This window comes from Schistocerca serialis, chromosome 2, assembly GCF_023864345.2.
Source record: "Schistocerca serialis cubense isolate TAMUIC-IGC-003099 chromosome 2, iqSchSeri2.2, whole genome shotgun sequence".
NCBI lineage: Eukaryota > Metazoa > Arthropoda > Insecta > Orthoptera > Acrididae > Schistocerca > Schistocerca serialis.
Window position 1 is genome coordinate 665,590,975 of NC_064639.1, and position 15,629 is coordinate 665,606,603.

The window sequence follows — 15,629 nt, forward strand, 5'->3', positions numbered from 1 at the left end:
TAGGCTACACCTTGAGTCACTGAGTGAACAGAAAGACAGATCAGTATGGTCCTATCAAATCAGCACAAGATTTTAATGTTTTGCAAAAACTGTTATCATGTTAAGAAGTAACACTGCTGTTTAGTGGCCAGATGATTGTTTAAATCCTCATAGGTGATAGGTGATGTGTTTTTGAAGGTAGTGTATGTCACTGTTGTACATGGTGTCTAAATCTAATGCATCAGTATTTGGCAGGTTATTCTGATTCAAAGAGCAGTTCAACATAACATTCAGTGACTTGTAGGCTCTAAGACCAAAGTGTTATCTTTTAACATACAGCCACTTTCCCTTTCCTCTGACTGGTTTTGCAGTAGTATGATATTAGCTTCTGTCCAACTGATGTAGCTGTTTTATTTTAGAATTTTCTAGGTGATATACTGATAAGCAGATAAATGAGAATTAACAGGGTGAAAACAGAGTATATGTTTTCAAAGGATGCTTAAGATCTATATATTAACCTGCAAGGAAAACAACTGATGGTGGTCAAGAAACTTAAATAGTTAGGCTCTTATATGCAAAGTGATGGAGGACTGGAGGCCGAAATACAGCACAGGATAAAGAGTGGATGGATGAACTGGAGGAAACTGAGCAGAGTACTGTGTGATAAGAAGGTTAGCTGTAGAATGAAAGGAAAGCTTTACAAGTCTGTGGTGAGGCCTGTGATGCTGTATAGCACAGAAACTTGGCCAATTACAAAAGCCTTCCCCATCCTTGACACAACCTGAGCTTGTGCTTTTACTTCCACACATACAGTTCTTTGTAATTTATATATATGACAGTTACGCCTCAGTTTGGTTGGTTATAGTGTAACCCATGAATGGCTTTGTTTACTCTATGATGTTGGCCAGGCAAATATAAACTGGCTGTATTGAAAATAGAGGAGGAGAGGAGAAAGGGGAAAGGCGGCGGGAGGGAGGGGGGGGGGGGGGGGGGAGCATGAGCTTTACATACATTACCTTACAACTGACAGCATGTTACATCTAAATAAAATGTTTAACATCAAATTTACAGTTTCAAATATGAAATCCAAAAAGCCAAAAAATTTAAATTGCTCTTAGGACCTTTTAAAGATAATAAAATTGTCTAATTTTGATATTTTTGCATGAATACAGCAAGCTAAGAGACATATGCTAATATAACAATATGATAAGACCTACAAAACACAATGAATGAAGATTACTGACTCTGAAAACATAAGGTCTTTGTTAAAATATCAGGCTGGCACAAATTTCCACTTTTTGTTTTGTCAGAACTGAGGACTGATTGACGTTAATGCAAATTTCATTTATCCATTCCAGACTTTATGTTTTCTGTATGAATGTAGTGTGGTCACTTTTGATTACCATAGCCATAATTTCTACATCTCTTCAGTAACTGTGTACATATAAGTTTCACAGACTGCATGATCTTTTCATCTTACTGCAGACAGTTTGTACATTCATTAGTTACTTTTTAACAAATTTTGTTTTTCATTAATCTGTTTCTACCCTTCATTCTCACATCATCACTATCTTCAAAAATTTGTTCCACATCACAATATGTTTTTTAAATTTGTCCCCTATGTTTGAATGTACTCAAGAATGTTTATTTGTCTCATATGGTTTTTGTCAACTGTTTCAAAATATATACTGTTCATTTGTCCTCTCATTAGTTTGATTTTACTTCTTCTTTATGAAACACACAGGAGTTTTCTCTTTGATGTTTTCAGCTATAGACCTAAACTGTCATTGTTTTTCCTCTTTCTTTACTTTTTTTCCATTCTTCTTTCTTCGTGACATGAATATAACATAGTGGAAAAAAAATAATGAACAAATGTTGAGACAAACAAGCATTTTAAGTTGATTGGATATAATAATAATCATCCTGGAATGCCTAAAGAAATAATGTGTTTAATCTACACTTTGATTTTATGTAAACAGAGGGAGTGAGTTAAATTCATATTCTTCCAATGACTACTGTAATTTTTGTTTACTACGTCTATTCCAGTGCCTTCCATGTTCCATACTTCTTTCTTTCTCTGATTGAATTGTACAAGAAACCTGATATTTCCAGTTCTAAAAAATTTTTCCTGATCATACTGGAACAATCACCGCCACTTCCCTATTCTCCTCTGTCTCTGCACTTTTGTGTCAGCTCTTCACTCCTGTTAGGCAATACATTTGCTTTTGTGCTAACTCTGCTGTCTTATTAATGGGCCTCTTTCTTCATTCTGTTCATTTAGCAGATCTGTTCTCCCTCATAAACCTTTTCTTTCTAAATTTTGTCTTTTCTTTTATTGCTTTCTTCTTTGTTCACACACTTTTCTCTGTTTGTATCTTTGTTTAAAGACTTGTATCTGCCAGCTTTTTCTACAAAAATGTCCATCAGTGATCTAAAAAAGCTTTTCCATCAGTGATCTCAAAATGCTTTCTAGTATAGTACTGCACAGTTCAATGTACTTTCCTGTTTTCTTCATTTGCCCACATTGCCTTCTCTATTAAATATTTACTTTATCTACTCCATTACCTGGAGTATTCACCTTGCATAACAGCGTAAATTTACAATATAATTTATCTTGTCCTTACATCAAATTCATTTGGCCAAGATTTTTTTCCTGTTTCATTTCTTACACCTTTGATTATGCCCTTGATGTACTCCTTGGTCCTTCCCATTTGTAATTAATTACTATTATTTTATACATAATGGCTGCTGTTAGTTAAGTATATTCTTTACTTCAGCTTTGATGATATATTACTTTCTTGTCAACCTTTTTACTAGATTCAAGAAGTAACACATGCAGCTTCGGTATACATAAGTGGAAATGCACTTCCTTCCAAACCACCTGTATTTTATTTTGAACTGCAGTGTTCTGAATGCATATTGTTTTCTCATCATATAAACATTATGCAAAAATAGCATAATGTACTGTCCATAATTACTGAATTATCTTGGCTTCTAGTGGTAAATTTATTGCACCTGATCTCTTAAAGCATATTGCAATATAGGAATGAAAGAAAGTCAATTATTTATTTACAGATGTTGTTTCTAAGGCTTTTAGATACCATTAACTTGTGTTTGAATCTTGTTAACAGGAAGCAGAGATGCATAACTTTACAACAGAAGATCTCCAAGTGGCTATGGAACACTGTGGTGAGAAAAATCCAGTTACATGGTTGCGTGATAACTGGCGCAATATGATTGATACTGTAGTAACTCTGGCCACTAACTACGGGCATGAGAGACATGAAAATAATATTGGAACAATATCAGCTGCTGAAGCTCGTGATGCATTACGAATACATCGAGGAAATGTGTGGGCAGCTGTTACTGAGTGTGTAGAGCAGCGCCAGAAGAAGGTACGCTTTAATGGACTGTATGCTATGTGACTGATATTCTGAATTAACTATCCTTGTTTGATAAACTGTTAAAGTTGACTACTGAGATCTATCAATAAATCTCTACAATTATGATCATGTTATGAACCTGTCCTCTCCTACCTCATATTCTTTCTCAAATACCAGCTTCAATTCAGACATCAATCATAAACTTCACTAAACATGCAAAGTATTCTACTGCTGTTTGTCTCTCTCTATACCTCTTAGATCATACAGGGTGTTTCAGAAATGACCGGTATATTTGAAACGGCAATAAAAACTAAACGAGCAGCGATAGAAATACACCGTTTGTTGCAATATGCTTGGGACAACAGTACATTTTCAGGCGGACAAACTTTCGAAATTACAGTAGTTACAATTTTCAACAACAGATGGCGCTGCAAGTGATGTGAAAGATATAGAAGACAACGCAGTCTGTGGGTGCGCCATTCTGTGCGTCGTCTTTCTGCTGTAAGCGTGTGCTGTTCACAACGTGCAAGTGTGCTGTAGACAACATGGTTTATTCCTTAGAACAGAGGATTTTTCTGCTGTTGGAATTCCACCGCCTAGAACACAGTGTTGTTGCAACAAGACGAAGTTTTCAACGGAGGTTTAATGTAACCAAAGGACCGAAAAGCGATACAATAAAGGATCTGTTTGAAAAATTTCAACGGACTGGGAACGTGACGGATGAACGTGCTGGAAAGGTAGGGCGACCGCGTACGGCAACCACAGAGGGCAACGCGCAGCTAGTGCAGCAGGTGATCCAACAGCGGCCTCGGGTTTCCGTTCGCCGTGTTGCAACTGCGGTCCAAATGATGCCAATGTCCACGTATCGTCTCATGCGCCAGAGTTTACACCTCTATCCATACAAAATTCAAACGTGGCAACCCCTCAGCGCCGCTACCATTGCTGCACGAGAGACATTCGCTAACGATATAGTGCACAGGATTGATGACGGCGATATGCATGTGGGCAGCATTTGGTTTACTGACGAAGCTTATTTTTACCTGGACGGCTTCGTCAATAAACAGAACTGGCGCATATGGGGAACCGAAAAGCCCCATGTTGCAGTCCCATCATCCCTGCATCCTCAAAAAGTACTGGTCTGGGCCGCCATTTCTACCAAAGGAATCATTGGCCCATTTTTCAGATCCGAAATGATTACTGCATCACGCTATCTGGACATTCTTCGTCTAATTTCCTGAATGAATATTTCTATGATCGTGTGATTGCTTTGGGCTATCCGAAACATACAGGAGGCGGCGTGGATTGGCCTCCCTATTCGCCAGACATGAACCCCTGTGACTTCTTTCTGTGGGGACACTTGAAAGACCAGGTGTACCGCCAGAATCCAGAAACAATTGAACAGCTGAAGCAGTTCATCTCATCTGCATGTGAAGCCATTCCACCAGACACGTTGTCAAAGGTTTCGGGTAATTTCATTCAGAGACTACGCCATATTATTGCTACGCATGGTGGATATGTGGAAAATATCATACTACAGGGTTTCCCAGACCGCAGCGCCATCTGTTGTTGAAAATTGTAACTACTGTAATTTCGAAAGTTTGTCTGCCTGAAAATGTACTGTTGTCCCAAGCATATTGCAACAAACGATGTATTTCTATCGCTGCTCGTTTAGTTTTTATTGCCGTTTCAAATATACTGGTCATTTTTGAAACACCCTGTATATTAAGGTCTGCAGATTCACTTTACATTGAAAAAGCCCTGAGGCAAGTCTACCAACATTCTAAACTTTATCAAGGTGTATATACACTCCTGGAAATTGAAATAAGAACACCGTGAATGCATTGTCCCAGGAAGGGGAAACTTTATTGCCACATTCCTGGGGTCAGATTCATCACATGATCACACTGACAGAACCACAGGCACATAGACACAGGCAACAGAGCATGCACAATGTCGGCACTAGTACAGTGTATATCCACCTTTCGCAGCAATGCAGGCTGCTATTCTCCCATGGAGACGATCGTAGAGATGCTGGATGTAGTCCTGTGGAACGGCTTGCCATGCCATTTCCACCTGGCGCCTCAGTTGGACCAGCGTTCGTGCTGGACGTGCAGACCGCGTGAGACGACGCTTCATCCAGTCCCAAACATGCTCAATGGGGGACAGATCCGGAGATCTTGCTGGCCAGGGTAGTTGACTTACACCTTCTAGAGCACGTTGGGTGGCACGGGATACATGCGGACGTGCATTGTCCTGTTGGAACAGCAAGTTCCCTTGCCGGTCTAGGAATGGTAGAACGATGGGTTCGATGACGGTTTGGATGTACCGTGCACTATTCAGTGTCCCCTCGACGATCACCAGTGGTGTACGGCCAGTGTAGGAGATCGCTCCCCACATCATGATGCCGGGTGTTGGCCCTGTGTGCCTCGGTCGTATGCAGTCCTGATTGTGGCGCTCACCTGCACGGCGCCAAACACGCATACGACCATCATTGGCACCAAGGCAGAAGCGACTCTCATCGCTGAAGACGACACGTCTCCATTCGTCCCTCCATTCACGCCTGTCGCGACACCACTGGAGGCGGGCTGCACGATGTTGGGGCGTGAGCGGAAGACGGCCTAACGGTGTGCGGGACCGTAGCCCAGCTTCATGGAGACGGTTGCGAATGGTCCTCGCCGATACCCCAGGAGCAACAGTGTCCCTAATTTGCTGGGAAGTAGTGGTGCGGTCCCCTACGGCACTGAGTAGGATCCTACGGTCTTGGCGTGCATCCGTGCGTCGCTGCGGTCCGGTCCCAGGTCGACGGGCACGTGCACCTTCCGCCGACCACTGGCGACAACATCGATGTACTGTGGAGACCTCACGCCCCACGTGTTGAGCAATTCGGCGGTACGTCCACCCGGCCTCCCGCATGCCCACTATACGCCCTCGCTCAAAGTCCGTCAACTGCACATGCGGTTCACGTCCACGCTGTCGCGGCATGCTACCAGTGTTAAAGACTGCGATGGAGCTCCGTATGCCACGGCAAACTGGCTGACACTGACGGCAGCGGTGCACAAATGCTGCGCAGCTAGCGCCATTCGACGGCCAACACCGCGGTTCCTGGTGTGTCCACTGTGCCGTGCGTGTGATCGTTGCTTGTACAGCCCTCTCACAGTGTCCGGAGCAAGTATGGTGGGTCTGACACACCGGTGTCAATGTGTTCTTTTTTCCATTTCCAGGAGTGTATATTTGCAAGCAGTGTTTTCACAAAGGCTCATGAGCCACTCAGGGGAAACATTGATGCAATGAAACTTGCCTGAACAGTATGTGAGCCACATCACTCTCAAGCCTGTAGACACTTTTAAACTTGCAACAGTGCTGTCTCCACTGACCTTTAGTGTCCCTTTGCACTCCAACAGAAAACAAACCTAGGCAGTTTGTGCTAAGTGTCTCACAAGCTGCTTGATGGCAACATACACATTTGCAAGTGCCATACAAGCTTGCAATTGTGTAAGCACCTTCTAACTATTTCATCCTAAAGATCTTTGAATTATTCTGAGAGAAGTGGAATGCAGTGATATTATCAACTGGATAAGGTCACCCACAATGAAACAGATGAATTAAAATCAAACAATAAAATATTAAATTTACAATTATTTCCTACTTCATAAGAGTCTGTTATTTGAATTGAATAGTAAACATATTTTCTTTTTTTCAGTATGCGGAGCTGATGGCACGTGGAAATTTTACTAGGGAGGATATTGTAACTGTTCTAACAGCCAATCATGGAAATCTAGAGGCTGCCTATTTAGAACTTAGTAAGACACAACTGAAACCTTTCTTGATGAGAATTTGGGGGCCACCTGTAGGAACTGATAATGAAAGTGGGAATGTTGAGGCTAGTATGAGGGTGCCTGATAAAATTCCTGAGCCTGTCCTCAAGACTCACACAACAACTGATGAAGGTATGTTATGAGAGGTGACATGTTATGAAGAAAATTAAGTTTGATTCACAGAAATCCTAAGTATTTCTGTTACCAATTTTCATGTTGATTTTCATGTAATATCAGTGACTTGTTGCAATGATGACTTGGACTGCAGTGTAACATAGAAATTGTATAGCTGAAAGCAAATAATTCTGGTGTATGGATATATTAAAATGTTTTCTAGTTGTATTATGATTCATGCTGATTAAGACAAAATAAAATAAATGCATAGTAACTGTGTTTTAATACTAATTGATTCAATACTGGAAGGTCCTGAGTGCAATACAACCAATGGGAGGAGTATAGAAGCTGCTAACTATATAACTGTGGCACTGAGTGGTAGATGGGCACATGAACTCATAGGTAAACTTTCAGGTATCAGGTACTGTCCATTCTACGGAGGTAATAGGCCAAGTGCTGGGCCCATATAGCTCTCTTTCTCTCTCTGTCTCTCTCTCCTTCTCAGTCTAACTCCTGAGTCTGATGACCATTGTACGACTCAACTGTATGTTGAGCAGTTTTCTCTACTTTATTCATTTTCAGTAGCAACTGAGACAGACACAGTCTGCTGTCCAGAACTGCCATTAGGCATACTTCTACTTGACTAATGTCTACTCCTGTTGTTCAGAATTTGATCAAACTCTTTGAATAAACGAAGTAAAAAGATACCAATATAGATAATTAAATTTGCTCTCTTGAAATTTTGACAGCATAAAGAGTATTCCATGAAGTTTTGGGATTGCAGCCGGATTATGCCTACCTCTTGCCATCATACTTCAGCTTGCAGTTATTCAGCCAACTTCAGGAGAGTGTTTTTCATTGGAGATTGCTAGTTCACAATGCTAACTTGACACCAAAAATCATCTGTTGCTAGATGTGTCATTAGGCATAAAATGTTTTCTTTCGGAAAATGTTAGAGAAATCACTGGATGCCTTGCCTTATCCAGTTGAAAGCCACCATCATGATTAATAAGTTCTTATGGCAAATGTATTTCCACCAACTCCTTAATAATTGAATCCCAGAAGGATCTTGTCTAGTCCAATATTTCTATGGCAGACTAATCCGTAGAATGTCGTGTGGAAGTACAATTTGCAGGCTTCTATCTGCCATCACCCATAACAAACTATGAGCATCCTTGGAATGTTTACAATGAAATTTTCACTCTGCAGTGGAGTGTGTGCTGGTCCTGAGTTCGAGTCTCAGTCTGGCACACAGTTTTAATCTCCCAGGAAGTTTCATACTTCAAATGCTGGTGCACAGGGCGCATCTTGTGTCTGATGGGGATAACCTTGCAAAGGAGCTGGAATACCTAAAAATCTGCATTCAAAGATAATGGATATTCACTACATAAAATCAGCATAACTTTAAGCAAGAAGAAACGTGACCACCCACAAGATCAAGAGGAGAAGGAGTGGTTTTAGTCCAGGGCATTCCTCTCATACGTCAGCAATATTTCGTCAAAATTAGACAAAATCTTAAGGAAACTTAACATCAAAGTAATATTCTACCTACATATAAAAACTTGTGCTGCTCTCAGTTTGTCAAAGGATGATTTGTTGTTGTGGAGGGCTGAAATCTACAGAATACCTTCGTAGTGTGGCAAAGCGCACAGTGCTCGAAAAGTGAAATGAACATGATCGCCACACTCGCCTTTTGCAGCCCAGTAAGTCAGCCATAGCCAAGCATTGTATCTCCACAGAACAGTCCAAGGATTATTCTGCCATGACAAGATACTTCTGATATTCAGTAATTAAGGAACTGGTGGAAATACATTTGGCAGAAGATCTTATTAATTGTGATGGCAGCTTTAGACTGGGGCCCAGTGATTTCATTAACTTTTTCAGAAAGAAAACATTTTATTACTAATGAAACATTTAGTGACGGTTGATTTTCTTGATTTGAGATCTAAATTTTAACTCCAGGAGCCTGTATTTTGACAGAGTATGCACATGTACAAGGGTGGTTTGAAAAGTTTTTGGAATGGTATGGAAAAAAGTACTATCATCACCGAAGCTTTTTTTTATTTTACAATGTAGTCTCCGTTTGGATTAATGCACTTGATCCAAAGATGTTCCAGTGCCTTGATCCCATCTCAAAAAAGAGTTTCCTCCAGGCCTGCTAAATATATGTCAACTCCTATCAATTCTTCATTTGAAGTGAATCTTGGTCCACCAAGAAAAATTTTTAGTTTTGGGAAGATATGGAAGTCTGATGGAGGCATATCAGGTGGAAAAGGTGGGTGTGGCAACAATTTGTACCTTAGTTCATGTAATTTTGCCATGGCAATGGCATGTGCAAGGGCACGCATTGTCTTGAGGGAAGATGACTTTCTTCCTTGCTAAACCTCGTCTTTTTTCGTGTATCTTTTGCTGCAATTTGTCCAGGAGGTTAGCATAATATTCTCCAGTAATTGTTTGTCAAGTAGGGAGATAATCTACAAACAGTATCCCCTTCGCATCCGAGAACACTGATGCTATGACCTTTCCTGCCAAAGGAATTGTCTTTGCTTTCTTTGGTGGTGGAGAGTCAGCATGTTTCCACTGCTTTGGCTGTTGTTTTGTCTCTGGGGTGTAGTAGTGCACCCAAGTTTTATCTGTGCTCACAAACTGGTGCAAAAAATCTTGTTCGTTTCTCCTAAAATGGGACAAACATTGTTCCGATACGTCCATTCTCATGTGTTTTTGATCCACCGTCAAGAGTTGTGGCACCCACATTGCAGATAATTTTTTCATTTCTAATTCTTCAGTCAAAATGTGATATACCCTTTCAGATGACATCTGGCAAGTGTGAGCAATTTCACGCGCTTTCAATCTGTGATCCTCCATGACCATTTTGTGCACTTTGGCAATGATTTCTGAAGTAGTGACACATCTTGGCTGACCATCATGCAGATCATCATCTAAGCTTTCCAAACCAAATTTAAATTCATTTGTCTACTTGACAACAGTTGAATATGAAGGAGTAGAGTCCCCCAGTGTATTCTAGAAATCAGCATAATGTCCTTTGCTTTCATACCTTTCTTTACAAAGTACTTAACCACTGCTCGAATCTTGATTTTTTTTTCCTCTTCGCAAATCACTACACGGGAACAACGACAGAGCCATGTCAGCACCACAGCTCTCTTCCAAGAGTACTGATGTGGCACATGTTTACAGGCAACAGTCCAATGAATATCTTGTGAACAACTCGTTGTGCTAGTGCTGACCTCTCTTGGTGATACCGAAAACTTTTCAAACCACCCTTGTAGTATTACCATTATGCATGTGCTTCCATGCCATAGATAGAGCAGTCCCAAAGAGGGTGCGAAACTCAACAGAGGTCACTGATGTACTGGCTGCCTTTGTGCATGTGTCTCCAATGTGAATTAGCAATCTCCAGTGCAAAACACTCACCTGTAGATAGTTCCATGATTGTCACCTGAGATATCATGGCTGCAATCCCAAAACTTCATTGAATAAACTTACTCTCAGTTAACCTGTTTTTAGTTTCATTCTTTGTAAAGGGTTATTTCTATCTTTCTGTATTATTGGTTGGGAAAACATTGTAACGAAACTCAAAAATTAAAAAAATTAAGAAACTGTTTGTGTATCGTATTATATAAAAGTTGAAATGATGGGCGTAAATGTTTTTCTTCTTTTGGTTCAGTTCACACTACACCATTATTGTCTCACATTTATTCTCTTTTTCTATATTGCTTAACAAGAAAGTTGTCATCCTTCTTTAGTAGTGGCATCAGTAACAGTAATGGAGATCAATAACAATGGTAGTGTATGAACTGATGTGAGCATGAAGCTGTTTGTCACAGAACTCTTGAATAAAAGTTCTATTTCATTTTTTATTTTCTGCATCAAATTTGTATGAAGTTTCGAGTTCACAGGTATTTCTTTCAATTTGTTTGTCAGCTGACTTCATTATGTAAGAGTTACGTCCAGTTTACTGATTGTACAGCCACAAAATGGGCACCAGACTATCAGAACATCAGAGAATAATTGATTGTAGGTCACACCAGGTTGAATTTGAAATGACCACATTGCTCTCATATTATTAGTTGAAAAATTGTGGGATTTCTGAGATGAAAATAGTTTCTATGAATCTCGGTTTACTGAATTCATAGTTCATGTCAACCCTGACTGTTGATAAAGACTCACATTACTTAATTTTTGTTATAGTTCTTTTTTCATTGTGGGATAAGATATGTCACTAAGGTTCAATTTACAAAGTTATAGTTCATGTTCTGCTCCTTCCATTATTATACCAATATTGTCTAACATTTTGTCTGCTCTCAGGTCCAGTTGTAACGCATTATTGTTGCTCACATATGGAGTTCAGAAACATATTACTTTCCGTACCCATATATTTAATACATGACCTTTCATGGCAGCCAACTACATGTAATCCTGAGTGCTGCCCAAGCACTACCAGGCGTTGTTGAAAGTACTTGATAGTGCCCTACTAAAAGATGATGTTTAACTGACACAAGAACTTTCTGGAAGAAAAGCACAGACACTAAACAAGCCAATATGTATAGCAAATAACCTAGTATGACTAGAAATAATAAACATCAATGGATTTATGCTAATGCTGTAGTAGGACTTTGCTTTTCCTGATTTAGACAATCAAGGATATTGTCAAAATCACAAAATTTTATTTGGATTTAATGTGGACAATGAAATAAAGTTTTGCATGTTTAAGGTTGAACTAATTTCTTCGTATTTGTAGACATTTTTTCCAGCTGTTCTTACATTCCTCTATTGTTCTGCAATGTACATCTCACATGACAAAGTACTCTCAGCTTTCTGAAAGGGTAACAATGCTTTCAGCCAAAATGTATGTATTTATAATGTTATAGCCAAATCCGTAGGCAAACTATTGTGCCGTTCAGTGAGAAACATTTAAATTCCACTTTGATGTTGAAACTTGTATTAAATAATATTAAAACTTTCAATTAATAAATGAAGTCACATCAGGAGTTGCCTGAGTCCAAGTCTATTTGGTAAAAATGGAAAAGAAACTCCACTAACTTGTTTTGTAGTACCTTCACTAAATTGCTATTGCTAGTTATAGCTATACCATGAAAAATATTTGAATAAGATGAGAAAACTGAGGTATTGTTGTGATTTTAATCTGATAGGCCTGGTGAAAATTTTAAAAAAGGAAAAGAAAAAGAAAACGCCACGAAGAAGTTATCCAAAGTGGTCACAAATTGATTTTAATACAGATATGCAAAACTGTAAACTCTGACAGTCAATAGATGAATGGGTGATGCTACAGTACATTTTCACTACGCAGCTGGCAAAGATAGTAAACAGGGGACACGTCGATATCAGGGCATAAAATGCTCAGCTGGACAGTAACTATGTTTCACAAACAGCATGTGAACAGCATACACAGATGTCAGCATTTGGTAGAGGATGTGTAGTTGGGCTCAAAGAAGCTGGTTCGAGTAATCAGTGAATTGTTCACTATTTGAATGGGAGTGATGCCACTAGTCAATGACTTTGGCAGGGTTGGGTGAACCATAGCTGAATGCAGTATCAAGAAGGGAGTGGTCAATTTAGAGAGACAATGTAATGTGAGGGCACAGCAGCTGTTAGAGAGGCACTCAGAGCCTTGGATTCATCATTATCATTGATTTGTAACCCACTTTCTAATGGTACTATGAGCCCTCACTAGGTCCATAGATAGTGGTTCTCATATAAACACAGGTATGTTTTTATCTTGAGACATCTGAGCTTTTGTGGACATTTCATCACAATGTGAGGCATATTTTGAAACTGTAGATAACACCTCAATATCATGAAGCACAACAATCATCCTCTTTCTGTTTAGTAACACCCACTTCTGTTAACTCAAAATGGTCATACAGAGTAAGACAAATTATTGGGGCAGTAATTTTCAAATATTTAGACACCAGGTCACACACTTGTTAATCTCATTCAGTTTCAGAGAGAAGCATTGTTCTCTTACCTGACATCATCATTTTGTGTGCCTCCAATAGCACAAGTCACTCTTCAAAACTTCCAGTATTAGTTTAATCCTGTATGACATTGACTATAATTATTCCTCAAAACCAAAGAAATTTTCTTCAAAGACTGACTGACATTCACTTCAGATTCATAACTACCAGGATATTCTACTTTTAGGGAGAAGGGCATAAAAAATACTGCTAACTAATACAATAAAGACTAAACGAGCACCGAGACCATCTCCTACCCATTCATGAACTCTTCATAAAGTGTGGTTGTTGTTTATGATTTTGATTTCTAAAGGATCTTGTTTACCCTTCTATGTACAATCTCTTCTTTTTTTCTGGGACATTTGTCCCATCTGACATGTCCAATAATGGTGGACAAGCCCCTATCAAGAAATGACGAATATTTTCATTTTAATTCTGTGGCTGGATGCCTTTCCTCTCAGTGTAAATGTCTGTTAGTCTAAGACTGTGTTCACACTATATACTGGACTGAGACATGCTGGGCCAGGCTATGATGTGGTGAGATATCAGACCCATTGTTTTGTATTGTGGTATTCACACTGGCAGCCAGGACATGATGGCACAGTGAGAGCTGGGCCATGCTGGCAACAATCAAAATGTTTAACATTTTTGGTATGAGCCAGCAGCTGGCACAACTTAGTGAAGCTATTATAGCTTCTGCAGTACACATATGAAATGTCTCCCATCTGCTGTTATCACTTTTATCTGCAGTGTCACTGTACGAGGTTTGTCCATCTATTTTCATATATTTGCAAAATGGGAACACCTTAGGGACAGAGAAAAGTTTGAAAAACTTGGCAAAATCAGGTCATATAATCCAGGGAAAAGTCCATCAAAACTAAATTCCACTAGGTCTTAGTTTCATCACAGTTTCTTAAAAACTACTTTAGTTTGAAGAACTATGCATGCTTCTTTGTCTGTGGAAGCAGAACTAGTGAGCTAAATGGCGTTATCTCAAGAACTTTTTCAATATATCTGTGTTGCAAGACAAAGAAGATCATTCTGAGAGGTCGTCATTGGCTCCAGGCGATGAACCATCTCCACAGCCAACTAAAAAACCACTTAGCAAAATACTGAAGAATTTTTACAACTCAGAAAGGATAAAATGCCTTTGATGAAGGCGCAGCAAGATATTACTGAAGATGATGATTCTATTTACTGTCTGATGTGTGTGAGTTCTTGACTGTTTTTGCAGCACACACTGAAATGTATTATGATTAATTATGTAACACAGATACAATTATTTGCGAAAGTTTTTATTTCTTTATGTAAAGCAAAAATCTCTCCTAAATGTATGTCACTGTTTATGGGATGAGATACATAACTTCCTATTTCTCCAGTACTTTGGGACTTGATGAGTCATTGCACTATCAAAACAGTATAGAAGTTGGGGGGGGGGGGGGGGAGGGGGGGGGGCTAACAGTGATGTGCACAACCTCCATCAATCAGCAGTAATTTGTTTACCTGTTCTGCAATGTTTGAGGCTATGCTACAACTACCCATTATTCCTTTTGTTAACTGTCTTTAAAGACCATGACATCGACAGCATCTTCCTTCATTTTCCTGTTAAAATGGAAAAATATGAATAGAAGCTCCTTAGTGATGGAGATGAGAATTTAAAAATTTGGCAAGGGGAGATCATGCAGTTCAGGGAAAAGTCCACTGAAATGCAGTTCCACTTGCCCTTGATTTCATCACATACATTTCCTAAAAGAAACGTTATTCTGAAGAACTATGCACAGTTCTTTGAAAAAGGAGATAGGGTCAATGAAATTATTTATAACTTGTGGTATTACAGTTTCATAGAAATACAAAAGTGAAAATTTCAAATCAGAACATATTGTGCTTTAGTACCTTAGACGCAGAAACATCTATAAATGTAACTCTATCATATGGTCTCTGTCACTTTTGACCTCTAACTATAAAGTAATTAAGTGGAATCTCACAAGCTTTCATTATAGTCCAGCCACAGCAATGTCTCATCCTGGATTAATTTATTCTTCTCTTCTAGTTCCAGAGATGAAGTGTACATTCTGTTAATTATAGGATGTTGACAACAAATAATTACTTGACTTTTCTCATGTCAAGTGTGACCTGTTATAAAATCATAGCGAGCATAATTGGTCATTGTCAAGAGAAAAATTTGTATATGTTTGGTTTTTCTCTGTACATGTATCATTGAAGTAACATAAGGAAGTGACTCTATGCCTCCATTGATCATTGGTAATTTGTTTTTTGTTCCTCTACAGTGTTTGTCACTATGATAAAGCATGCAAACTCTATAAACTTGCAATCGCAGCATT

At 39.2% G+C, this 15,629-nt stretch overlaps 1 protein-coding gene across 1 annotated transcript in view; it reads left to right on the forward strand.

The window, feature by feature from the left end:
* Positions 1 to 15,629, forward strand: part of LOC126456317 (E3 ubiquitin-protein ligase lubel) — a 464,483-nt gene that overhangs the window by 306,344 nt on the left and 142,510 nt on the right. The window contains exons 15-16 of the mRNA XM_050092068.1: positions 3,111 to 3,374; positions 7,063 to 7,309. Coding sequence (XP_049948025.1) covers positions 3,111 to 3,374; positions 7,063 to 7,309 — 511 coding nt within the window. The remainder of the gene's footprint in view (positions 1 to 3,110; positions 3,375 to 7,062; positions 7,310 to 15,629) is intronic.